We start from the raw sequence: 27,763 nt of genomic DNA, 5'->3' as shown, positions 1-27,763 counted from the left end.
AAAATCATTAATACCCACCACCTACCCCACCATTAATAATTATGACTCATTATTATATCAATTCTACAGCACAGAAACAAGTCATTCAGCTCAACTGGTCAATGCTGCCATTTATATTCCATTATATTCCATGGTGACGCCTACCAAATAAACCTGTTGGACTTTAACCTGATGTTGTGAGACGATTTATATTCCACCCACCCTTTTTTGTTCAATCCTATCAGCATATTCTTTGCTCCCTAGTGTACTTATACAGTTTCGCCTTAAATGCATGCATGCTATTAATATTGCAAAAGTTCATTTGTCTTAGTAATCAGAGAATCGGATGAAGCTTAATTAATTTCTAAGTCATCAATATTCACATCAGTTTTCACCCAATAGGTACAGAATTTTCAACAGCAAGAACGATAAGAATAATTGACCACAATCTGGGTCGTAAAATCAGCAGCAACAGGTAAAATAAGTTAACATCCACATACTCGAAAGGAATTTCTAAAACATGATTTATATGTCACATGTTGAATGTCAACTTCTAAACCTCATCCTCAAAATTATCCAATTCTCAACCCTCTCAACTTTTTCAATTTCCAACAGCCCTACATCTCTGTCTCTTTTCTCTGCCATTCAAACTCTTATCTACTGCATATTACACTCTCTCTTCGTTCCATCAGATTTCCACTGCTTTCAGTTATCTTGTTCCCACACTAGGGGAATTATTTCCCTAAACACCTTCATCTCGATGTTCCCCAACCCTGAATTCTCATCAACGCCTACTGGAGTAGATAGAATTTGGCTAGGGTAAGCATAAGATGCTTTACTGCAGGTATGATTGAAATGACCAACTCGGGAGCTGCCAAACAAAGTTTAATTAAGAATACAGCTAACACATAGAAAGGAAATTAGCAATAACTTTTACCAATTCCATCAAGAAAAAAAACAACCAGGATATTGTCTAAACCTTCACAACTAAATGTACTGTTGCAATACAACAAACCTCCTTATAAACATACACCTGGCACAGGTTTAGCACAGAAAATAAGAATGCTTTCGTGGTTTTGCAGCTCAGCAATACCTGCTGTGAATTAGTCCTTGGATAGAGAATTAGAACTCTGACTTCCCCGTTCTGTAGCTACCAGCCCACCTCGAGGTAAAGATGGAGCCACTGCTTGCTAACAAACCACCAACAGCAAAATTTTCCTTCCAAAGATAATAAAGACTGCTTCTATGTGTTAACTGCACTCCCAATCAAACCCTGCCCGACAACAGCTCCCAAGTGGATAACCTCAACCATACCTGCAGTCTACACAGCTTTTAACTAAACAGCAGCTAGTAGAATTCCCATTACCAGTGAGAGGGGCACAAAAATACCACTTTTCAGTCTGGGGTCCAACAGCTTCTAACTAAAACAAATCTTCAACCTCACCTCTTGGCCACCATTACTAGACTCTTTCCTATTCCTACACTGGTCTGATCCCACGCCACTTTATAGGATGCTATTTCAATGGGGGTTGCTACGGAAGTCAAAGGTTGCAAAGTAATCCATTAAGACATCACCAAAGTATTGTAACCTTTATCAGAGACTAGTTCTGAAGTTGTAGAACCATGTCAGAAAATAAAACATCAACAAGCCACCTACGTGGTACTACACAGGAGTCTCAGCAACATTTAAAAACAAAAATAAAAGGAATCTGTACTTGTAGAGGCAAGGACAGCAGCAGATAAATGAGCAGCCAAACTAGAAAGGCTCAATATCATCTGCAACAACTGCAAGACAAATATACAACACAAGACCCAGCGAGGAAACTAGCTTCAACATCACCAGGAGGAGCAGGAAGCTTGAAATAATGCAAAGTTGCATCTGAATTAGGAATACTTCATAGGAGACCATATACACCCCATAAATTTCAACCGTCAAATACACAGTGGGTAATGGATGGCTGTAAATCCAATTTAGAGGTTTACAGCAGTAGTTCACGTTTTATCATCTGAACATGGAGATTAAAGCAATGCGAAGTACTGATCATAACCAACATACACTAAAGAACTTAACGTTTTACAGATCTCTTCACATTGTAGAACTGGTTTGCAGCATTTCAAATTTTAAAAGGTTACAGCAATGCAGTGCAACACAGCACAAAGAGCAGTGCTAAGCTTATGCTAAAGGATCCCATGCGATTCTCTTCCCTCTCACACTCATCCTCTACTGTGAGTAGGCCAAAGGTAAACTCACTCCACATAAATTGTGGCACAAATATTTATGAAACTGGTCCAAAAGGAAACGCACCTGTTTGGGACAAAGCCTGCTGCCTTTTGAATGCTTCAATCTCCACTGTATTGGCTGTGCCTGCCACAGGGGTACCTTGATGTGTTTGCTACAGAAGAAGAAGAAAAAAAAAGCACATCAGAAAGGGAAGAACTGGTTACAGCACGATGATACAACAGGATTTACCTTGTGATGCTATAATGATTCACAGACTTGCCGGTGCCACATTGACTCCTTACCTGAAACTGTTGCTGCTGCTGTGTTGAAAATGCAGCAGAAACATTAGGGGGAAGCTGTGTTGCTATGGCAACTGGCGTCCCAGTCTGGCCATCCTTTCCTGTCACCACTTTTACCTTAAATAAAAACAATGCATTCACAGGTTCGTTACTGAAACATCAAGTCTGAGTGAAAAAAAAGTAATTTGTGGTACAAGGACAGCCAGGAAACTTCTGTATGAATTCTGCGTCTTCCTAGATTTGCTTCACAAGGATTCATTGCCAACTTCAATTTTGACAAATGGGTTTGCAGAACAAAGAAAATTATTTATTGTAAAAGCCAAAATGTTTGCTAATTATAAGCACCTTCGAAGGCAAAAATACATGAGAATCTGAGCCCAATGGGATCACATTTGAAAGTACAAAAAAAACCTCGCTCCCCCAAAGAATTGGGGGATGTGGAGGGTGATGATGGGAAATAGTTTCGGTTATTTTATCGACTTAAATGCCAATACACTTACAATTTCTCTGAATGGTTATATTTTACTGTATAAAATCTGAAACTAGAAGAGCTAATCACAGAATCTTTCACATTGACTGTCACAGCACAATATCTGAAATGGAATAAAGTCTACAAAATCCCACGTCAAGGCTCCTAAAGTCCAAAACAGAGAAGCCGACAAAGTCTCAAAACTATGAACAGTCCCACTACAGGTATAGCAGGCAAGCCTGCAGTCCGTGTGCTTGATTTTAGGGTTGCAGTACTGCCTACAAAAAAGTCATGATGTGGAGATGCCGGCGTCGGACTGGGGTAAACATTTTGTGGAAGAACTCCTGCAGCCTGTACAAAAGAGTCCACAGATTTTAAATCTGCAATAGTTGGAGACAATCTTTTATTCACAGAGAAGGTTATTTCTTTCATTTTATTTGTCTTCTGTAATACACAAATTGAAACAACTGCTTATATTCAGCAGGACAATTTGAATTAAAAGTGCCAAGTTAAGAGTGATAAATCACTACAAAATATACTAAAAGTCAGCTCTTTGGACAAAGATGAAAATGAGCAAATTGTCTTAATTTTAGCAGTACTCATCATTGAGATGTTAAGCCTTGTATTATTTGAAATAATCCCTACAAATGATAGGTAAACCTTCCAGCATCTCCTCAAGTAAATATCAGACTCTCAAAAGCAATACATCCTACAACCTGCAATGTTAGGTAGGATAACAGATTGACAATTCAGTCCATGTTTACAGTGTCGATCATTTTTTCTGCCCTTGCTAATTTCAATGAAAATGTAATTGAATTTTACCAATGAGGCCAATTTATCAAATTTAAACTTACATGAAAACAAATACTAAACGGAAAACAAGATTTCTAACTTCTGAGATACAAAAATAAATCAGAGGAGATGGTGCGCAAGTTAGTTTGAAGGTAAAACAACCCCTTCTCTTATATAACCCTGGACACCAGTGTAATGTCTATCAAGATGAAATGCTCCATACCAGGGTTTTACAGCACAGTTCATAGTGCCGATGCTTATGCTTCACGCTAGCCTACTACTCTATTCACTTCATCTCACCCTATCAACCTACTCAATTCTCTAAAGTACATCGAAGTTTTTCGTTTCAAGTGGCAAGTTCCACGTCTAAGAATTTTTCAGTAGTTTGAAGAATACTGATTGGATGGTTCATAATGTAAGTAAGACATTAAAACCACGCATAATTCAGGCCAACATTATCCATCAGAAATTGCTATAGGAAACATTTATATAGGAAACCCATGTAAATTTAACATGTTGGAATTACAACCTCTCACATGGGGTAGTATTGCGACACCTCTGCTTTAGCACGCTCTCCTTGGTCAATACCTTTGTGAAGTTTACCAAACAACTTGCCTCCTTTCCTTCCCAAGTTCATATCAGTTTTGCTTCTGATATTAAATTCTGATAGAAAAATTATGGACCTCTACTTTAAAGGTTTATGTTGGGTAGCTGCTTGAAATATAATAGTTAAACATTAAGGCAATGCATAATATCTTTTCTTGTATTGCATCAGTTTTAGAATAGGATATATAGAAACACCTATGATGGCTTGCAGTAGCCCTGCATTATGAATATAATCCCATGAGCTAGAGTTGCTTGGTTGGAGCTGTTACTTTGTGAAATAACTGGCTTAACAAAAGCATGAGTATGGGACGAGAGGCAGGAATGATTTGAGAAGTTCAAATGAGCCAATAAACATGAAAATCCAACAGAGAAGTACACCATATCAAACGAGAAAGGAACATTTCACTCACAGCTGCCTGCCTATTCAGGTAAACAAGAAATTCCAAGGAACTATTTGAAAGAGGGCAGAGTTTCTTTTCACTGTGTCTTGGTCAACATTTATCTCTCAACTAGTATCATCACCACATTTCTCTGCTATTAATGGGATCTTGCTCGGCACAGATTCGATGCCACATGTGTCCACATAACAAGAGGGACTACATTTCAGAAGGAAATACAAATGCACGGGAACACCACAATCAGCAAACTCCCCTCCAAGCACACACCATCTTGACTCAGAACTTTCTTCTGTAGCTGTCCCTATACCAGATGGACGCTGCTGTTCAAGAAGTCAACTCATGACTACCTTCTCAAAGGCAATTAGGGATTGGCAATAAATGTTGGCCTTGAAGCTATATAAATGTCCAATCTCTCTTATGCTTCAAAAACTAATTGGATCATGCAGAAAAATGTATAATCTATTCCATTTAAAACAAGTGAAGAGGGCACTCAGTGGAGTATATACCCCTGCCATGTTGTGTTATGCAGTAAAGCTCTTCCTGGAGGCTTTTCCCTGCCTCGTTGATGTTCTGTAACTACAAAACTGAGAAATAAATCTTTTTATTAAGAGCTTCCATCTCACTGAGGGGGCTTCTGGCCAATTCAGATCCAACAATCTGCTCTGAAAACTCTGCTCACACTTTGACAGTTGTGGCAAATTCCACCATAACAGCTGAGAGAATCCAAATATTCTTTAAAAAAAGATCAATTTGCCCTTTCTCCTAATGTTAACAAACCTTTAAAAAATTCCAGGATCCAAATCTTCAACAAAAATTAATCAGTCCTTTGTGCCGTATCCTATCCATGTACTAATTTTTTTTTAAAAATCCATCCATTAGCTTTTGGGATACATTGCTGACAAACAAGAGGAAAAACATTTAGCTCCAGCCACCCCCAGTTGTGGAGGTAACAATTATAGGTGGCCAGGGTTTGCAAACAGAGACTAATCATGTGTTTGTGCTGGAACTGCAGGGACTGGTGTGCCAATCACAATGAATTAAGAACACTGATGAAAATCGCCATTTGGGGAAAAACATGCCATCTGCAATGCAGCAAGCTCTACGATTAACAAGTTTAACATACTCATCGTGGACAATCAGCGTCTCAAAGAAACTTCACCTTATCACTTCAGATGGGTCACAATTAAAACTCCTTTTACCCAGGTATTTCATGCATGATTTATTCCTGATTTGGTTATCTTACAAGGTTATCTTACAAGGAATTCAGCTCCAAATTACTCCTGCAATTGTCTCAACTGAAGGATGTTTTAAAATAGATTAAAATTAACTCAAAATAACGTGATGAACTTTGAATCTTTAAAAGATTCTGTCAGAGAACTCAATTTCTTTTTTTTAAAATAAAAATTATCCATGCATTCGATCGACACGAAAGCTAAAAGCCATTTTTCTGAAGTAAAATGAACATGCACTTTACATCACTTTTCATTTTGCCAGGATGTCCCAATACACTTTACAATCAATAATTACTGCTGAAATGCAAATGCAGCAGCCAGTTTGTGCACAGCAAGATCCCTTAAACACTCATGTTCACACCAAGCTACCCTGGGATCATCCCACTCAACTTCAACACATCCTTTAGTTGAGCGTGCAGGAATTCAATTCAAGCTGAATTTGCTGTATTTTCTTAGTAAAATAACCAAACTGACAGCATATAAAAAGCATGAAATACCTGGACGATGAGTTGAAGTTTTTTTTAACATTTTTTTACTCCATTCTTAAGCCAATGCTCAGAGCAGACCAGGCAAACCTAAATCCATTCCTTGTTTGCTCCAAAAATCAAATTTAAATTCCAATTTAATCTTAATTCGTGGTCCCGACAAGTGAGACAAACAAGATCCAAGCTGACAACATAAGGCATTGAACCCCATCTTGGACCTGATCCCAACACGCTTGATCTTAGCCAAACAGCCTAGAAATGTGGAATCTCACTGTACAACAATGCTTAAAATTAAAGTTTATTTATTAGTCACAAGTAAGGCTTACATTAACACTGCAATGAAGTTACTGTGAAATTCTCTAGTCGCCACAGTCCGGCATCTGTTCGGGTCAATGCACCTAACCAGGACGTCTTTCAGAATGTGGGAGGAAACTGGAGCACCCTAAGGAAACCCACATGGGGAGAACGTGCAAACTCCACACAGGCAGTGACCCAAGCCAAGGAATCGAACCCTGGCGCTGTGAAGCAGCAGTGCTAACTACTGTGTTACTGTGCCTTTAAATGGTAAATGAAAGGTTGATGGCCAATTACTCAGTGCTGGTTGAAGAGCAATGCTGGCCAGGATAACAAAAAAAAACTCCCTGTGCTTTAACTACTGTTTCAGACTCAATTACATCCCCCCTAGGTTCAATATCTCATGCCAAAAGATGTTAAACTGATACCAAACATAAATTAGGATCCAATTAATATCTGGAGAAAAACTAATTGTGGAACACAAAAATCAGACATGCCTTTGGCAATCACTCACTAATGTAGGATTCTAAGAAACTCTATGTTACTGGTCATGGGTTCTATGGGTCCTTGCTTGGCTGATGAGCCCAATTCTGGAATCACATCTTCGACCGCACACTTGGCAGTGTTTCCAGAAGGTGGGTTCAGTCCTTAGACTCGAGATCACTGGCATTCCTTTCTCAGTCTCCTTTTCCATGCCTCCTCTTGCCATCAGGCATCCTGCAAGAATTGTGTCCTTACAATCAGCAGGTTCCTTCAAGTAGGTCTCTTCTGAGCAAGGGTCTTCCAGGTGTTGATGTCTATGTTGCATTTCTTGAGGTAAGCCTTCAGGGTGTCTTTGAAGCACTCCCTTTGTCCTCCTCTTATTTGGCAGCCTTCCTTGAGCTGGGCAAAGAAGATTTGTTTTGGCAATCGGGACTCTGACATCCTAAACACAACGATGCCTTGTCCTCACAGCTGATGCAGAGAATCCATCGCAGACAGCGTTGATGATACCTCTCCAGGGCCAGGGGGTAATGTTGGTACGTAGTCCAAGTTTCTGAGATGTATAGAAGAGTTATGAGGACAACGGCCTGTAAAAAAGAATTTTGTGTCAGCACAAATGTCGTAGTCATCGAAGACTCATCCTTAGGTGTCCGAAGGCAGCACCTGTGGATTGGATACGATGTTGGATCTCTGCATCAATGTCAGCCTTAGATGAGAGGTGGCTCCTCAGGTAAGGGAAATATTCCACATTTGGGAGGGTTTCTTCTTTGATCTTGATGGAGGGAGAGACCGGATCTTGCTCTGGGATGGGCTGGTAGAGGACCTGAGTCTACTTGACGTTGAGGCTGAGACCCTTTCTTCGGTATACTACCGCGAAAGTGTCATGCGTGGCTTGGAGATTCTCTTCAGAGAGTGGTGATGGCGACGTCATCCACATACTGAAATTCTATGAGCAATGTCAGGATCATTTTCTTTTTGGATTTCAACCGGATGTGGTTGAAAGGTTTTCCTTCCATCCTGACGAAGTTTATCTATTGGAAAACTTGTTCTTGACAAAGTGAAGGATGGTGGCAGTGAATATGGAGAAAAGGGCGTGTGTGTGTGTGAGATGACGACACATCCCTGCTTGACTCCAGTCTTGACCTCAAAAGGTTTCTATCTGTTTTCCCCATCGCTGAGGATGTCACCGACATCTTGTCTTGGAGGAATTGGACAATGTTGATGAATTTCTCTGGACAGTCGGCCTTTAACAGGGTCTTCCATAACACTTCCCAAATGGCTGAACCAAAATCCTTGGTCATATTGATGAAGGCCATGCAGAGTGGTTTTGATTTGATTTATTATTGTCACATGTATTAACAGTGAAAAATATTGTTTCTTACATGAAGGAAACGACTGTGTAGAATGTCATGTTACAGTCATAGCTAGGGTGTAGAGAACAATCAACTTAATGCAAGGTAGGTCCATTCAAAAGTCTGAGGTCACGTACCAACGGACTCAAGAACAGCTCGAGTCGGTTGGTACGTGACCTCAGACTTTTGCATCTTTTTCCCCCCCAAAAAAGGGGAAGAGAGAATGTCCGGGGTGCGTGGGGTCCTTAATTATGCTGCCTGCTTGGCCGAGGCAGCAAGAAGTGTAGACAGAGTCAATGGATGGGAGGCTGGTTTGTGTGATAGATTGGGCTACATTCACAACCTTTTGTAGTTCCTTGCGGTCTTGGGCAGAGCAGGAGCCATACCGAGCTGTGATACAACCAGAAAGAATGCTTTCTATGATGCATCTGTAAAAGCTGGTGAGAGTCGTAGCTGACATGCCAAATTTCCTTAGTCTTCTGAGAAAGTAGAGGCATTGGTGGGCTTTCTTAACTATAGTGCTCTTGGCATTTCCCTTGAAGTTGTTGAGCAGAGTAAATAATATCCCCTGGAAGCCACATTGGCTTTCTGGAAGGATTACTTCACAGACTGATAGAAGATGGCTATGCAAGATTCAGGCGATGACCTTCCGGGCAATGGAGTGTAAAAAGATTCCTCGGTAGTTCCCACAGTCCACTTTGTCTTCTTGCCACATAAGGGGCTGATGCATAAAGTAAAAGTCCATGGAATTGGATGAAGTGTGTTACCATGGATTGAAAACTGGCTGTCAAATAGAAAACAGAGTTGGAATAAATGGGTCCTTTTCATAATGTAAAGATGTAACTGGTAGGGTACCGCAGGAATCAGTTCTTGGACTGCAACTGTTTGTTTTACATTTATGACCTGGAGAAAGGAACAGAATGTAAGCTTTCCAAATTTGCCAATGATGAGAAGATAGGTGGAGGGGCAGGTTGTGATGAGGATATTGTGATTCTGCAACGGGATATCGATAGATTGGGAGAGCGGGCAAAACCCTGGCAAATGGAGTTTAATGTGGGGAAGAGCGAGGTCATGCACTTTGGTAGAAGGAATCAAAAGACAGATTATCTAAATAGAGAGACACTGCAGGTGAGTGAAATATAGAGGGATCTGGGTGTTCTAGTGCATGAATCACAAAAAGCTAGCAGGCAAGTCCAACAGGTCGTTAAGAAAGCAAACAGCATTTTGGTCTTTATTGCAAATGGGTTGGAGTTTAAAAACGGGGAGATTCTGTTGCAGTTGTACAGGGGTTTGGTGAGGCCTCACCTGGAATACTGCTGACGGTTTTGGTCCCCTTACCTAAAAAGATTATAACATTGAAGGCAGTTCAAAGAAGATTTACCAGGTTAATTCCTGGGATGAGCGAGTTGTCCTACCAAAATGGACTAAATAGTCTGGGTTTGTGCTCCTTGGGAGTTTAGAAGAGTGAAGAGTGACCGTATTCAAACACAAGACCGAGGGGACTTGACAGGGTAGATGGTGAGATGTTTTCATTAGTGGGAGAATCATGAACAAGGGGACATAGCTAGAAGATAAAGGGCTGGTCATTTAAAACTGAGATATGTAGAAATTTCATTTCAGAGGGTGGCGAATCTGTGGAATTCCCTGCCCCAAAAGGTGGTGGATCAAAGTGGAGGTGGATAAATATTTGATAGATCGGAGGAATGGAGGGCTATGGGGAAATAGCACAGAAAAGAAGCTGAAGCCTGCATAGATCAGCCATGATTGTACCGAATGGCAGGGCAGGCTTGAAAGGCCTGGTGGCCACTTCTGCATCTATTTCTTGTGCTTTTGAAGATGGTGGTGATGATGGCATCCGAGGCTGAGAGTAATTTCTTCCCTCTCCCAGATTTCCAGGAACAGCTGACGGAGATGAAGTGATCCTTTTTCCAAGTTTGAAAATCTCCACTGGAATCCCATCCACTCCTGCGGCTTTTCCATTCTTCACGTGGCTTCAACTTCATCCACGCAAGGTGGGAGTCGAAGATCATCTTTGATGGAGAGTTGGGGGTTTTCTCAAACATGTCCTCACCTATGATTGCATCACAGTTTAGGAGTTCTTTGAAGTGTTCTCTCCATCCAAGGCTGATGTTTTTTGTCTCTTGGGAGTTCTGTCCTTACTCCGCACTGATTTGAGGCCCAGGGTGTTGGATATATATATTGCCTTGGTGGCACTTAAGAAGCCCTGGGTGTCATGCTTATCAGCAAGGAATTACAGCTCCTTAGCTTTCTCAGTTCACCAGTGGTTCTTGATTTCACTAGTTCTTCTTTGTACCTCTGCCTTTGCTGATGATATCGTTTTGCCAGATGCGGAGAGCTTTCCTCTTCTTGTCGATGGGGTCCTGGATGGTGTGCTCGCCCTTGCCAAACCAGTCTTGATGTTTCCTGGTCTTGTAGGAGGTGGTTCCTTCACAGCTTGAGATGATGGCTTTTTTCAGCTCTTTCCAATTTTCCTCCACTATATTAGAATGAGCACTTTTGGAGATTTTAGACGTCATTGTTGGGAGTTCACTAGCATGCTTGGCTCATGAAGCCAGATGCTGTTGATCTATTTCCCGAGCTGTTTCTTCATCCTCTGCTGCTTCTGGAGTTTGATGGACATAGAGAAGTGGATGAGATAGAGGTCTGTCCAGCAGTCATTGCTTTGGTGATGAAGGCATCCCTTTGGTCTTGGGATCAGACAATGTCGTCATCGATCATGTGCCAAAGTTGATCATGGATCTCTTCAGGAAGTCTTGAATGTGTCTTTTTGGTGGGATAGTGTTAGTGATTACAAGTTGGTGTCCCACACATTTGGTGAGCAGCTGGAGTTGCAATTCCCAACTCCTTCCTTTCTGATGTTTCCTTTCCAGAGTTGAGAGCCCTTTCCAACCCTGGCATGGAAGTCCCCAAGGAGGATGCGGAATGTTGGAGAGTATAGTGTCCAGAGTGGAGTAGAAGCCATCTTTGGACCCATCATTGGCATCAAGGGTTGGGGCATAGGCACTCACGATCGTTGCCTACTGGTTCTTGGCAAGTCGTAGACAGAGGGTCATGAGGCACTTATTGATGTCGACAGGGAGCTCTAATCAATCATAAAGCATGGTAAACAGAAATTTGGCTTACTGAGACTACAACTTGATACTACTGCCAACTTCCATACAGAGCAACCAACACACAACACAAAATGAAGGGAAAAGATTATTCATTCTACTTCTGTAGAAATGTACCAAGCCTTTTTATTAATCAATGCATGTGCACAACACTCATTTGTATATGTCCACCCAAAGTGTACATACATACATTGTACCAGATCGAGAATAACTACTTACACCACTGGCTACTGCTCCAGCAGTGCACCAATTTAAAATTTTCACCCTGGTGCTTGAAACCACCCATTTCTCTGCATTTCATCAGCCCTACAAATCCTCCAGGATCTCTGCATTCCCTCAATTTTGATCCATTGTGCATCTCCTACGTCTCTTTGTCTCATCGTTGGCAGCCATTCTCTCAGCTACAAAGGCACTAAAGCTCTGGAATACCCTCCCAAAACCTCTCAGCTTCTCTTGCTCCTTTAAGAAACTCTTAAAAATTAACACATTTGACCAAGGTTTTGCTCATATATCTCCTTTTGCAGCTCTGTACCAAAGTCTGTCTAATTGTGCTTCTGCGAAGGGCCTTGGGGAATTTTCCAGGTTAAGGTGCTATATAAATAAAAGTTGCTGCTTCTCTTCAAAAGAAATCTTTATTTGAAGGCCACCTCCACTTATGAAGTAATACACCAGTACACAGAACAATGAATTTGGACAGACTTAGTGAGTGGGCAAGAAAATGGCAGAATATAATGTGGAAGAATGTGAGGTTATCCACTTTGGTAGGAGGAACAGATATGCAGAGCATTTCTTAAATAGATTAGAAAGTGTAATTGTGTAAATGAACCTGGGGTGTCCTCTTTAATAGGTCACTCACTGAAAATGAACATGTAGGTGCAACAAGCAATTTGGAAGGTTAATGGGTATGTTAGCCTTTAGCACAAGAGGATTTTGAGTACAGGAGTAGCAAAGTCTTGCTGCAATTGTGTAGAAACTTGGTCAGACAGCATCTGGAGCATTATGTGCAGTTTGGTCCCCTTACATCAGGAAGGGTATTTTTGCCACAGAGAGAGTGTAACAAAAAGGTTCACCAAACTTGTTCTCGGGATGGCGAGACTGTTCTAAGGGAGATTGGAGAAACTGGGCCTGTATTCTACATTATTTCATTGAAACCTACAAAATATTTAAAGGGATAGACAGGATGGATGCAGGCAAGATGATTCCCCTGGTTGGGGAGTCTAGAACCAGGGGCACAATTTCAAAATAAGTGGCAAGTCAGTTAGGACCAAGATGAGGAGAACTTTTTTACTCAGAGGGTTGGGAATCTTCGGAATTCTCTACCGTAGAAGGCTGTGGAAACTCAGTCGCTGAGTACGTTTAAAGCAGAGATTGACAAAGTTCTACGTACCAATGACATAAAGGGATATGGTTCACTGTGGGAAAACGGTACCGAAGTGGATGATCAACCATGATCATATTGAAGGGCAAAGCAGGCCCAATAAGCTCAATGGCCTACTCCCGCTTCTATGTTCCCAACTTCCTATACAATATGCAGAAGTTCATCCAAGTAACTGTTGTTGGGATCAATACAGATCATGCAGGAATAACATAGGGATTATGGATAATAACAAATGAAAATTGAGTAGGCACAAAGTCATGGGGCATGCAAGTAATGGTGCTAACAGCAATCGTGGAAAATACAAAATCTACACTATAATCATTGAAAATAACAATCTGTGCAGGCAAAGTAACTTTCAGCAGCAGAATTAACATTCAATGTTGAATATATACCAGGATCATGCAATCATTGTACACAAAACATTCCAAAATAAATGCAAATTAAAACCCTATAGCAACATTACAGGCAACAAATGTGACTGCCCCGCTATACAAATGCTGAAATCAAGTTTTTAAAAAATGCATCTTCAGGAAACTAAAACGTGTTTACATTTTTACTGCAATAACAGACTGGGAACGTATTAGAACGGCAGTTAGAAACTTTTATAGAACTACATAAATACACAACAGGATTCAGGACAAACCTCTTCTCACGAAGGGTTGAGAGAATATGGAATGCACTGTCCCAAAATGTCTTAGAACATAAAGCAAACATTTACTGAGGTACTTAAAAAGAAAGTTACTTGGGAAGCAAGCGCATTAAGGGATTGGAAAAAAGGCAGGGAATTAAAATTAAAACCACCATTATTTGACAGAACTCGCAGCGCAACGTCAAAATTACTAAGCTGCAGTGAACATTTTAGCTTTTGTAGATCTCAGTCACACAACTTATAGGCCTTAAAGACTATGACCATACTCAGTGCTCAGATAACTACAGGAGTGGCTTACAGCCGCATCACATACAACCCAGAAGGCAAGTTTCTCTCAAATTAAGTTTTGGGCAGATACATAGCAATACTTGACTTATGGCTTAAGTATACTGTGGAGCTTTATAATAACTGGGAACCTCATGTAGCAAATTATAAACAGTTGCACAATCACTTACCCTACCTCAAATACAACAGTGCCCGCTTCTATAATTGAAAACCAACATTTTAATTGAACTAGAATTTTTTTAAATTAAAATTACACAGAAACTACAGCCCAACTAGTTCTTATCGGTGTTGGTGCTCCTGTTGAGTCTAACCTCATCAGAATATTCTTCTATTCCTTTTGCATTTACATTCTTATCTAGGCGTTCATTCATTCAAAAGGTACCTGGATCCTGCGCCTGAAGTGCTGCAACTTGCCAGGCTACAGACCAGGTGCTGGAAAGTGGGATTAAGATGAGCAGCGGGTTTCTTTTTTTTTTCTCTTTCTTTGGCTGGCACAGACATGTTGGGCTGAATGGCCTCTTTCGGTGCAATAATTTTTTTTTTTTACAGTGGATCACCTTAACTACTCCCTGTAGTAGTGAGTTTCATATTCTCACCTGCTGCTGCTTGGAGCTTGTAGCTACTCCTACAGGAGATCTGCTGTCATGGTACATCACAGTTGTCTGTCACCCTCATATATCCACTGAAACTTGTCTGCAACCACTCTGTGACATCTACCATCTAATCACACCGAGGCAGACCCCTCCTCTGCTGCCCTCCTCTTTGCCCTCTCAGAGATCTCTGTAACTTTTCAGCTCTGATCTCACTGGGTATAAAGAAGTTTCTCCTGAATTCCATGTTTGATTTCTTGGTGACTATTTGACATTGATGGCCTTTAGTTTACTCTGAATCTGGAATGCAGCCAGACTATAGTGCAATTTAATACTAAGCTGTCCAGATTTGTGTAGCTCATTAACAGAATCATTGGCTCTTCCCAGTAAAATTACATTGATAATTTTGAAGACAGAGACAAAATCAATGACAGCTTTATACCAGTACTTTTGCCCCATATATAAGCACTCAATGAAGTGCTGTCCACATATTTGGGTGCTGAACAGACAAGAACACAAGAAGCACATTTAAAGACTATGACCATACTCAGTGCTCAGATAACTACAGGAGTGGCTTACAGCCGCATCACATTCGAGTCCCAGAGACAACCCAGAAGGCAAGTTTGTCTCAAATTAAGTTTTGGGCAGATACATAGCAATACTTGACTTATGGCTTAAGTATACTGTAGAGTGTGGAATGAGCTGCCAGATAAAGTGGTAAATGCGGGGTCACTTTTAACATTTAAGAAAAACTTGGACGGGTTCATGGATGAGAGGGGTGTGGAGGGATATGGTCCAAGTGCAGGTCAGTGGGACTAGGCATAAAATGGTTCGGCACAGACAAGAAGGGCCAGAAGGCCTGTTTCTGAGCTGTAATTTTCTATGGTAAATAGAAGCAGGAGGAGGCCACCAGTCCCTTCAAGCCTGCCCCGCCATTCAATACAATCATGGCTGATCTATGCTGAACTCAACTCCTTTTCTGTGCCATTTCCCCATATCCTTCTATTCCTCGATCTATCAAATACTTATCCATCTCCACTTTAAATACTTCTAATGATCCAGCCTCCATCTCCCTTTGGGGCAGAGAATTCCAAAGATTCACCACCCTCTGCGAGAAGAAATTTCTACACACCTCAGTTTTAAATGACCGGCCCTTTATCTTGTAGCTCTGTCCCCTTGTTCAAGACTCTCCCTTTAGTAAAAACATCTCACCATCTACCCTGTCAAGCCTCCTCAGGATATGTTTGAATAAGGTCACCCCTCACTCATCTAAACTGGGAATACAGACCCAAACTATTTAGTCTCTCTTAACTGGACAACCTTAGCATGGTGAATCTCCTTTCGGACTGCCTTCAATGTTACTCCATCCTTTTTTAGGTAAAGGGATCAATACTGCCAAAATGCCATTTGCCTTCTTAACTACTTGTTGGACCTACCTGCTAGCTTTTTGTGATTTATGCAGTAGAACACCTAGATCCCTCTGTACTTCACTCACCTACAGTCTCCCTCCATTTACATAATAATCTGCCTTTTGATTCATCCTACCGAAGTACATAACCTCACACCTCCCCTCATGAAACTCCATTTGCCAGGTTTTCACCCAGTCACCAAATCTATCTATATCCCAATGCAAAATCACAATATCCTCATCACAATCTGCCCTTCCACCTATCTTCATATCATCAGCAAATTTGGAAACCTTACATTCTGTTCCTTCCTCCAGGTCATTAATGTACATAGTGAACAATTGTGGGCCAAAACGGTTCTCTGCGGTACTCCACTTGTTACATCTTTCCAATCTGAAAAGGACCCATTTATTTCAGCTATGTGGCAGCCAGTTTTCAATCCATGCTAACACACTCCCTCCAATCCATGGGTTTTTACTTTATGCACCTGCACTCTTGTGAAGCACCTTTTCAAATGCCTTTTGGAAATCTAAATACACTACATCTACAGGTTCCCCTCTATCTACTCTCTACTTACACCCGTATAAAAGTAGCACAACACCTTCAGGATTAAGTAATAAATTATTTCAAAACTTCCAATGTTATATTTTAAATTATTTTTATAATTGTTTACATGCATCACCTTCCTGAAAGTTCAAACATACAACAACCTATCTGTAACTTTATTAATGAATATCGAATAATTTAGCTATCTCGGAATGTACCAGAAACTATTTTCTATATAGAAAAGAGTTCACAAATGTTGCCCCATTTGTAATACTTTTGAAAGAAAGTAAAATCAACCATTATATAATGTTTAGCAACCACAAGTCATTATGCAAGTTGTATCTTTACTCTGATCCTGAGCTTACAAAATAGAAAACCTTACTACAGAATATAAACAGTAAATAATTTCTGCTGGCTTTTTAGCTCCACATCAGAGACTTTCCAAATTATTGAAGTGCATTCAAAAGTGATTCTGTCCACTATTTTAACATTTTCTCCCTTGGGTAAATGCACACATACACATTCAACAAAATAGAGCCATTTCATCAAAATACCCTTGTTTATTGTTTTTGCCAAGAATGGGCAAGACCAGCCCCAATGAAGAATTGCCGTGGTCAAAATCAATAGGGCCTAAGAATCAAACTCAACCCCATGGTTTGTTGCACCCAGTGCTCTATTGCTGGAGAAAATGGGCCACCCCTTCTTGGAGTATAATAGCCGCTTAATTATTACACAAATTAAATGTCTAGAAGCGAAGAACTAAATGGCGTACACTATTCCAAAGCTGGCCTGAGAAAGCATCGCACCAAGTGGAGCTGCAGAATATTCCTGGCTTTCCTTTCACCCTTGAACAGAAAACCAACACTCTGTGACAATGGATAGGGTTGGATGTGGCTAAATGGAGATCGTCAAGAGGCTGGGTGGCAAAGATGAACATGTTCAACAGACATATGGAAAGAAACCATGCAAACCAACAGGGTTTTCAATATACAATTTACATTGCCAAACAATGATGTAAATGGGTAAGAAATCTCAGATATTCAATGCGACACTTTGAAGTGAAATATCCCAATATCTTCACTCCATACCTAGCTCCATTTATTCTGAATGTCCATTACAGTAATAAGGCTTGAGTTTTTTTTAAAATAATTGGTACAAAACGAATTACTTTAATATTTTACATTACTCCAGTTGAATTCTGCACAATCAGAAAATTGTATTTTTAATGATCTCAAATGAATTTGGTCCATTTTAAAATGAGAACCTTTGAAAATCCCATTCATACCATATACTGAAGGAATGGCAATAACACAGCATAGGAAAATGCCATTCATGCAACTTCTCTACAACTGGAATTATTAAAGCATAAAGCTACGATTTAGCACACGAGCTGTGGACATTGATTGCAACATTCAATAATAAATGGAGACATTCTACATTCACGAACAGGGGAGGATGGAACAACATGGCGTTGGCACCAAGGTAGAACCAAGATGAAAATGATCTGTCTAGGTCTCCTAAAGAGGGCCCAAACAAAGTTGGATGGGCTGAGATTCTTATTCTTGTGTTAACTGCAGGGCTAGAGTGTGGTTGCAAATGCCCAGAGGCAGGAAGCTTCAAGACATTTCTACCCTTAAGAAGATTTATGAATATAGTCCTGTTCCACTTAACAGCTTTAGTTTAATCCAAAATTCAACTGTTTTGGAAGATGGTTGAAGAATTTAGTTGCCAGTGATGAATTTATCACCTTGGCCAGGACATGCGTACACAGCCACACTCGCACCCTGCCATTGCCACAAGTACTGGAATGGTCTTTGGATTAAATAGTGAATTATTTGTTTACCTCATCATTAATGACTTCAGATTGCTCCTCCTCTTCTTCCTCTTCCAGGTCCAAGTCATTTTGCTTCAAATATGCCAACAAGGCCAGACACGGCTTCCTTCTGAATGCTAAATAGTCCATCATATTTCCTTGACGGTGTTGAAGGAAGAAAAGTTCAATCAAATAATCCTTAAATGTCGCTCTGAGAGTCTCTATTTCAGCCAGATGGTGCTCCAAACACTGCTTCCTCAAATGAGAAATCTCAGAGGTGGCAGGTGGAATCTCTTCCAACTTCTTTGGTTGTTTCCTCACAAATGGGGTGCAACTGCTGGTGGGAGTCAGACAAGTCGGTGCCAGGCTCTGAGCGACTGTGTTCCGAGACGGGCTAGAAGGAGGTGCCTGAGACGTCATTCCAAAGGTCGAGGGCCCTACCACGCCCGCAGTCAGGGCTACAGGTGTCCTTTCATAACTTACAGATCTGGCCACCTGCTGACCATGAAGAACTTGCTGCTGCTGTTGAATCAGCTGTCCTTGTATAATGCTGCTGATCTGCGGAGGCAGGTTTGACGTGGTGATGTGGCTCGGGCTAGGCAGGGGCTGCATAGCGCCGCTGGCTGCGGGGCTCTGAGGCCCGAGGTGATGAATGGTTCCACCAGTCTGGGAGTGAGGCTGCGAGAGTCTGCGTTCTCGCGGCACAGAAGCAGATGTGCCGGCTGTGGTCAGTTGTATTTGCCCGCCGACGTTTGAAGTGATCTGAGCGAGGGTGGACGGGTCCTGGTACACAAAGTGCCCGGCGCTGGATGGGCTAAGGTTCAGTTGCCTGACCAGCACATGGTCATGGTTACATATGCCCAACCCTGTGGCTGCTGCACCTGTCCGTTGTACACTCTGTAACAATGATGCAGGGCTATGCTGTGTGGGGCTCTGTGGCTGGACTTGAGGCAAAGGAGAGGTTACTTGAATATACGATGGAGATCCATGATCAAACCGTCTTTGTTGCCCCACTGCCTGTGAGCTATACTGGAATCCCGGGGATGACGGGTTTTGAAGCGGAAGGGGAGCCAAGGTAATTTGTTGACTCCCAGCCATCACTTGGTTGACATTCTGCAGCGTGATGTTGACATTCTGGGCGGATACCGGACTCCGGTTCATTATAAGCTGCTGCAGTTGGTAACTCGGTGACTGAGGCCCAGAAGGACTGGCCACAGTGCGTGGCACAGGACTGAGGGCCGGAGCAAATGCCGTGGCGGGAGACTGGGGTAAAGCAGTTTGATCATCTCCCTCACCGCCTGTATATGACTTGGATCTCTGCAGTGGGCGCTGTATATTTTGTGGACCACTGCCATGGTGCATCATCACCAATACCTTTTTGAGCGAGTGCTACCCTAGAAGAGAAAAAAAAATCTTCATTTAAGAAAAGCAATGATAAAAAGAGTTTTGCAACAAGGAAGTAAATTGGTGAAAAATACAAAAGCAAATTTTGAGGGGGCCAAGCAATTTTGATAAAAAATGTCTGATCCGTGCAATCTTTAGCTCAGATAGTCAACATTTTACATGAATTTTGGATTTCTTACTAAATTTGATCTAATCGTAGTAGTTTAGCTAATATGACCAATTAATCAGAAGTCTTGGTGATTTGTCAAGCTAACACACAAATACTGTATCTTCTGTTCTCGCCATTATCACTTTGCTGTTCATGGGGCGTTGCTGTGTACAAACTGTCTGCCATGTTTTCTACAACTATGATTACACTTCAAAAATTTGGGAGATAAGATCATGTAAGACAAGACTTTCTTTTCCCATTTTCTGTTCATAATTTTATTTTCCTGCTTTTAGTTAGGCTCCATCCACAGAATATTTTTAATGGTCATCCATTAAAAATAAACCTTATTTTACTTATTTAATATAAAAGGGAGGGAGCTATTGAAATTAACCTCTAAACCCGAGTTGAACAGCTAACTCAATCTCCCTCCTGCCTGCAATTCATTTTGGAGTCAGGACTCCATAAACAGCTAAACAATCACACCATCCATCTTTGTTCCTCACTTATGATCTGCTTTAAGAAAATACAAAGTTGGGAAAAATGTTCATTACAGATTCAATAATTATGATCCCCATGTTTGTTGATCTTCATAGGCTTTTAGTCCAGCAACAACTTGATTTTAACATTCCTTTCCTGTTATTTATCTCGCTCCATGGTCTTACCCTTCCCTTTTCCTTTAATCACATCAAGCCCTAAAAAAAAACCCTCTTTAAAACCCATTCCCCAAACTCCAGCCCCTAGTGCATTCACCACCTTCTTCGCCCCATCAATAGCAGTCAGGCCTTCAGTTGTCTGGTCCTCAGGCTCTGGGAATCCTTCCTTAAAGCACTCTGCCAATCTCTCTCCTGACTTAAGATGCTGCTTAAAATCTGTCTCTTTGACTAAACATTTAGTCACCTATATTAATATCTCCTGTAGCGTGGTGTCAATTTCCATCTGATTATTTTTTATAAATTCCTAGTTAGACCTCAGCCCGAACATGCTGGGCACCACACTTCAGGAAAGATGTAACGATCTTGGAAAGTGCTCAGATTTACCAGGATGTTACCAGTTATGAGAAGTTGATGGACAAGTTACGGCTAGTCTATTGGAACTGAGAAAGTCAAGAGGTGACCTAATAAGAGTTTTTCAAGATGAAAGGTTTTGGTAGAATTATGTAGAACCTACAGCACAGAAACAGGCTATTTGTCCCAACTGTTCTCCACCAATGCTAAAATCCACACAGTAGGAAATTCCATCACATTTTACCAAACTCTGTCAACATATCCTTCTAATAAGCTGGGGAGAGAAGGACAAAAAAGATTGAGAAGGTGAATCCAGAACCAAAACAACAGGGCTAGAAGGAGCCTTTTGACTGGGGCACAGTGGTTGGCAAAGTGGCCACCAGTGACATTGTAATCCATGAGGACTAGTCCAGTATGGGTCAAGTGGAGACAGCGCTAAGCTTTTCATCTGGAGATAGTTGAGGTCTGGAAAAGTGAGCCTGTAGAAAGATCTGAGAGGACAGGAATCTTGAAGTAAAGCATATGGACCAAAAAGACCCAGGAAAGAGCATGGCAAAGATTGCATTAAGTGAGACAAGTGTCATTTTTTAAAAAATGACTTTTTTTCCAGCATTTAATAAAGTGATATTAATATTACATAATAAGCTCTTGAAATCCGACAGCAAAGTGATAGCTTGATGACTGTGCTACCAAGAGTTTTTAATGTAATGGGCTGTATTCGTCTCTTTTTAATTGTTCATGCAATAATATGTGGAATGAGAAAATACCTTTGGTGGTCAAGCCTTTTGACAAAACATTAATAAGCCACCCGAGCAGAGATTCTGTGAACTGATTCCATCTCCTGTGGGAAGCTTCTGCCTTCCCCCTTTCCACATTGACTCAAGCACAAACAACAAAACCATTTGTTACACTAGATGCTCTTTGTCTTTAAGAAAAGGCACACATTTTCATTGAATTCATAAATATTTGCTGTTTTGCCGGGGTTACATTTTCAAGCCTTGCGCCATTTTGAATTACCAGAGAGCTTGGCAAGCCGATGGGTTTCCCGTTGCTTTCTCCATAGCAACACCTTGGCAAATCAGAGTCGACCTGCCAACCATTCAGCACCCTTTCTTTTTGTCGTATAAATTGTTTTAACTGTTTGAGATTTATCGTTCTTGCATTTGTCCCGATTTACCTAGAGGTAAAGCTTCAGCAACACGTCATACTTCTGCGTACTACCAAGCGACTATTAAAATAGCAGCCTAGTTATGAGGCATTAAGGTTGCATTTGCATTCTCAGTCGTGTTTTTAGAGGCACAAAAAACTCATTTGTGCTGGTTATTAAGGGCTGATGGGGTCATGATGGCCTTTCCTTAGTTCCAGCTAAATGTGTGATGGGGTTGGCCTGCGAGGAGAGGCTGAGCAATTTGCGTCTGTTTTCCCTAGTTTAGAAGAATGAGAGGCGATCTCATTGAAACTGGGGCTCGGCTCCTCCCTCTGCGACTGATCCTAGACTTCCTAACCCACAGTCCGCGATCAGTAAGGATAGGCAACAACACCTCTTCCACGATCATCCTCAACACCAATGCTCTGCAAGGCTGTGTGATCAGCCCCTGACTATACTCCTTATACACCTGTGACTGTATGGCCAAATTCCCCTCCAACTACATTTTCAAGTTTACTGATGACACCACCATAGTGGATCAGATCTCAAATTGTGATGAGACGGAGTAGAGGAAAGAGATAGAGAATCTGGTGGACTGGTGCAATGACAGTAATCTCTCCCGCAACGTCAACAAAACGAATGAGATAGTCATCGACTTCAGGAAGCATAGTGGAGGACATGCCCCTGTCTACATCAACGGTGATGAGGTGGAAATGGTCGGGAGCTTCAGGTTTTTAGGTGTCCAGATCACCAACAACTTGCCCTGGTCCCTCCATGCTAATGCTATGGTTAAGAAAGCCCACCAATGCCTCTACTTTCTCAGGAGGCAAAGGAAATTTGGCATGTCCACTGCAACTCTCACCAATTTTTGCAAATGCACCATAGAAAGCATTTTTTCCAGATGCATCACAGCTTGGTATGGCTCCTGCTCTGACCAAGACCATAAGAAACTACAAAGGATTGTGAATGTAGCCCAATCCATCACGCAAACCAGCTTCCCATCCATTGACTTTGTCTATACTTCCTGCTGCCTCGGAAGGACTCCACTCCAGACATATTCCCTTCCATCTTCTTCCGTCGGGAGAAGAAAAATCAGATACAAAAATCTGAGATCATGAACCAATCAACTCAAGAAGAGTTTCTTCCCTGCTGCCATCAGGATTTTGAATGGACCTATGATATATTTCTCTACACCCTAGCTGTGACTGTAACACTATATCTTGCACCCGCTGCTTTCCTTCTCTATGAACTGTATGTTTTGTCTGTATAGTGCACAAGAAACAGTACTTTTTACTGTAACCCAGTACATGTGACAATAATAAATCAAATCCTACAAAATTCTGAAGGGGCGTGCTAGGGTGGATGCTGAGAGATTGTTTCCCCAGTCAGGAATCTAAACCGCAGTCTCAGGATAAGGGGCCGATTATTTAGGACTGAGATTAGGTGAAATGCATTCATTTAAACATTTGTGAACCCTTGAGGGCTGTGGATGCTCCATCATTGAATAGATTTAAGGCTGGGATTGACAGATTTTTAGCCTCCAGGGAATCATGGGATATCGGAAACTGGAGGAGTTGAAGCCCAATGCAAGGAAACACGCAATGAACAGTGGGATGCTAGGAAGTACAGAGGACCAGAGGAACCATGGGATGCATGTCTAAAGATCCTCAAAGTCAGCAGGACAGGTAGATAAGGTGGTTAAGAAGGCATATGAGATACTTGCCTTTACACATCTGCCCAAATCCTTTGAAGGAGTTGCACTGCTTTCATCAGATCTGTTGACATTTGAAGCAACTGCTACAATGCTTGCATCTTCATTGCGAAAAATGCCGTAATTAATAATGATATTGTGGATATATTGGTCACTTTATCTTGTGGATATTGGTGACAGTGGTTCGCACTGCTGCCTCACAGCAACAAAGACCTGGGTTCAATTCCAGCCTTGGGTGACTGTCTGTGTGGAGTTTGCACATTCTCCCCGTGTCTGTGTGGGATTCCTCCGGGTGCTTTGGTTTCCTCCCAAAAATCAAAGATGTGCAGGTTAGGTGGATTGGCCATGCTAAATTGAACCTCAGTGTCCCAAGATGTGCAGCTTGGATAGATTAGCCACTGTAAATGCGTGGGGTTACAGGGATAGGGTGGAGGGGAGGGCCCGAATGGGATTCTCTTTCGGAGTGTTGGTGCAGGCTCGATGGGCCAAACAGCCACTTGCTGCCCTGTAGGGGTTCTATGGATTGCGTCCTGTTTGCTGAGAAATTGTCAATCAATCTCATGTTTATGTCAACTGACATCTGGGTCCTCAGGAAGGAGATATTCCCCTTGGATCAGGTACAGCACAAATTCACCTGAAGTTAAGGGAGGAATGGTAGAGTAATGGCAGTGCCACTGAACTAGTAACCCTGAGGCCTGGCTAATATAGCTGATAATTCAATTAGTAAATCTGGAATATAAAGCTAGTCTCAGTAATGGTGACCATGTAGCTATCATTGTCATAAAACACACCTGGCTCACTTTAGGGAAGGAAATCTAACGTCCTTACCTGGTCTGGCCTACTTGTGACTCCAGACCTACAGCAATGTGCTTGACTCTTTTAACTACCCTCTGAGGTGGCCCAGTAAACCACTCAACTGAAGCGCATTTAGGGATGGGCAACAAATGTCACCATTGCTAGCAATCCACATCCCATAGAAGAAATAAAATCCCAGGGTTAAATAGAAACATAGAAAATAGAAGTAGACCATTTGGCTCTTCAAGCCTACTCCACCATTCATTTTGATCATGGCTGATCATCAAATTCAGTATCTTGATCCCTCCTCCACCCCCACCCCCATATCCCTTAGTCCCTTTAGCCCCCAGAGCTATATCTAATTTCATCTTGAAATCTCAGAACGTTTTGGCCTCAACTACTTTCTGTGGTAGTGAATTCCACAGATTCACCACTTTCTGGGGGAAGAAATTTCTCCTCACCCAAGTCTGAAAAGGTTTACCTCTTGTCCTCAAACTATGAACCCTAGTTCTGGACTTTCCCGTCATTGGGAACATTCTTTCTGAAGCTATCCTGTCTAATCCTGTTTTATAAAGTTTCTATGTGATCCCTTCTCACTCTTCTAAACTCCAATGAATATAATCCTAACCAACTTAGTCTCTCCTCATAACCTCTCTCTCATCAAGACAGGCTGGAGTTCCCCTGAGGCTGAAGGTTTTGATAGGGGCAACACAGAAACAATTTCTCTGGTGAGAGTGTCACAAACTCAGGAACTTAAACATAACATTAGAGTCAATTTAGGAGTGAAGTCAGGAAGACTTTTTCATTTGATTTATCATTGTCACATGTATTAGTATACAGTGAAAAGTATTGTTTCTTGCACGCTATACAGACAAAGCATACTATTCATAGAGAAGGAAAGGAGAGAGTGCAGAATGTAGTGTTACGGTTACAGCTAGGGTGTAGAGAAAGATCAACTTAATGCAAGGTAGGTCCATTCAAAAGTCTGATGGCAGCAGTGAAGAAGCTGTTCTCGAGTCGGTTGGTACATGATCTCAGACTCTTTATCCCGAAGGAAGAAGGTGGAAGAGAGTATGTCCAGGGTGCGTGGGGTCCTTGATTATGCTGGCTGCTTTTCCGAGGCAGCGGGAAGTGTACACCTTGTCAATGGATGGGAGGCTGGTTTGAGTGATGGACTGGGTTTCATTCACGACCCTAACACACCAGGTATTGTACAAATTTGAAACTTTTGCCTGCAAAGTGCTGGAGCTCAACTGGGACAAGAAGCATAGGTCGAAAGATTTTTGCTAGGGAAGGGTGTTAAGAGATTTGGAGCTACTGTAGATAAATGGAGCAGAGGTGCGGATCAGGCAATGATCTGACTGAGCAGAGAAACCGAATGCCCACTCTTTTTCCCAAGTCCTCAGGTGCTTAGATGAAACACAAACAGCAACTTCCTATTTCATGCAGCATTTGAAAAATTATCACCCACTCAAGGATGTAGAAATTCCAACACACAGCATAAGCAGCAATATATGCCTGAATCACAAAGTACAACTGTATTTACAAAGTCTGCAGAGATCGATTATGGACAAAATAAAAACAAGCTTAAGTAGTACATACTGTCAGACTAAAACCAATCAGTTGCTTTAGCCTCACTATGCAAATAAGTTTGCAGCATTTCCCACTGCCTCAGAAAAACAGCCAGCATAATCCAGGACACCACACACCCCAGACATTGTCCATCGGGAAAAAGATACAAAAGTCTGAGGTCACATACCAACCGACTCAAGAACAGCTTCTTCCCTGCTGCCTACCGTATATTAAGCTGATCTTTCCCTGCACCCTAAACTATGACTGTAAGTTACCAAAAGGGGAAATGCTGGAAAATCTCAGCAGGTCTGACAGCATCTGTCAAAGCTCCAGCTTTGACAAAGGGTCATCTGGACTCAAAACGTCAGCTCTTTTCTCTCCTTACAGATGCTGCCAGACCTGCTGGCATTTTCTCTTTTAGTTTCAGATTCCAGCAACCGCAGTGATTTGCTTTTATCCATATGACTAAGTTTGTTTATTAGTGTCACAAGTAGGTTTATGTTCACACTGCAATGAAGTTATTGTGAAAATCACTATATTCTGCAGCCTCTCCTTTCCTTCTCCCCATGCACTCTATGAACGGTATGTTATAACATAAGAAACAATACTTTTCACTGTATCTCAATACATGTGACAATAAATCAACTCTAAAAATAAAGTTAAATTGCATTTATCTTGCATGTATATCCATTTTTGCTGATATAAAATTAATGCTGCAACATAAAATGCTTCACTGCCTTTGCTTTGCAGCTAGTTATTTGTGTTTAAATCTGGCTAGGAGGGTTGGTGTGTCTGCTACCAGGAGATACACTGAGCTAATCCAGGAATAGCACTGTGCGCGCTCTCGCGCTTCACCTGGCTGCTGCGCGCCCCCGTTGCCCAGCGCGCCTCTGCCGCCCGCGCGCCCCCGCCGGCACGCGCATGCGCACGCGCGGCCTCCCGCCCCGCTTACCCGATTCTCTCTCTTCACAGCGACTGCGGGAGCCGCGCCTCCATTCGGCCCGGCGCCTTCCTCCGCCACCCGCTCACCGAATGGGAGACTCTCTCCTCACGGCGCCCTCCCGCCTGCGCCGAGGAATCGGGACAAAAACACGAAAATGCAGCCTCGGGAGGGAGGGCGGCCGGCCGAGCGAGCGAAGCGCCGATCAGACTCCACAATCAAACATGGCGTCCGTTTCTCCGCCAGCCTCGCTCCCTCGCCGGAAGTCCCGTACCCTCACCGGAGGTCCCGCCTCGTCAGGTCGCCGACGTGCCGATGTCACATCACCCTGATTGACATCCGAGCCGACCAATCGAGGCGGAACACCAAGAAGGAGGCGGGACTTGACTGGAAGTCCTCCCCCTGCAACTCTTAAAGGGACACTTCACTCCTTGGCCATGCTCAAGGTGTCATGTGTATTATTGATGCTCCAGGTTACATTTTTTTGGTGTTTTTTTATTGAACGAAGCAACAAGGAAACATAGAAACAGAAGTAGGCCATTTGACCCATCAGGCCTGCTCCGCCATTCATTTTGATCATGGATGATCATCAAATTCAGTTTATTTATAAAGTTTATTTATTAGTCACAAGTAG

General features: G+C 42.0%; 1 protein-coding gene across 12 annotated transcripts in view; it reads right to left on the bottom strand.

Annotated features, from left to right (window-relative positions):
• Nucleotides 1–27,279, bottom strand: part of ep400 (E1A binding protein p400) — a 141,041-nt gene extending 113,762 nt beyond the window's left edge. For 10 of the 12 annotated variants that reach the window (XM_078227158.1, XM_078227162.1, XM_078227159.1 and 7 more), the window contains exons 1-4: nucleotides 27,142–27,279; nucleotides 18,439–19,802; nucleotides 2,503–2,616; nucleotides 2,285–2,372 (exon numbers count right to left, since the gene is read on the bottom strand). In XM_078227158.1, coding sequence (XP_078083284.1) covers nucleotides 2,285–2,372; nucleotides 2,503–2,616; nucleotides 18,439–19,773 — 1,537 coding nt within the window. In that variant the 5' untranslated portion in view covers nucleotides 19,774–19,802; nucleotides 27,142–27,279. The remainder of the gene's footprint in view (nucleotides 1–2,284; nucleotides 2,373–2,502; nucleotides 2,617–18,438; nucleotides 19,803–27,141) is intronic. The other 2 variants (XM_078227166.1, XM_078227168.1) reach the window with 1 other exon arrangement.
• Nucleotides 27,280–27,763: the final 484 nt, after the last annotated feature.

This window comes from Mustelus asterias, chromosome 13 (genome assembly GCF_964213995.1).
Source record: "Mustelus asterias chromosome 13, sMusAst1.hap1.1, whole genome shotgun sequence".
Lineage (NCBI taxonomy): Eukaryota > Metazoa > Chordata > Chondrichthyes > Carcharhiniformes > Triakidae > Mustelus > Mustelus asterias.
The sequence above is the reverse complement of the archived record's forward strand: the minus strand, read 5'-3'. Positions and strand labels throughout refer to the sequence as shown.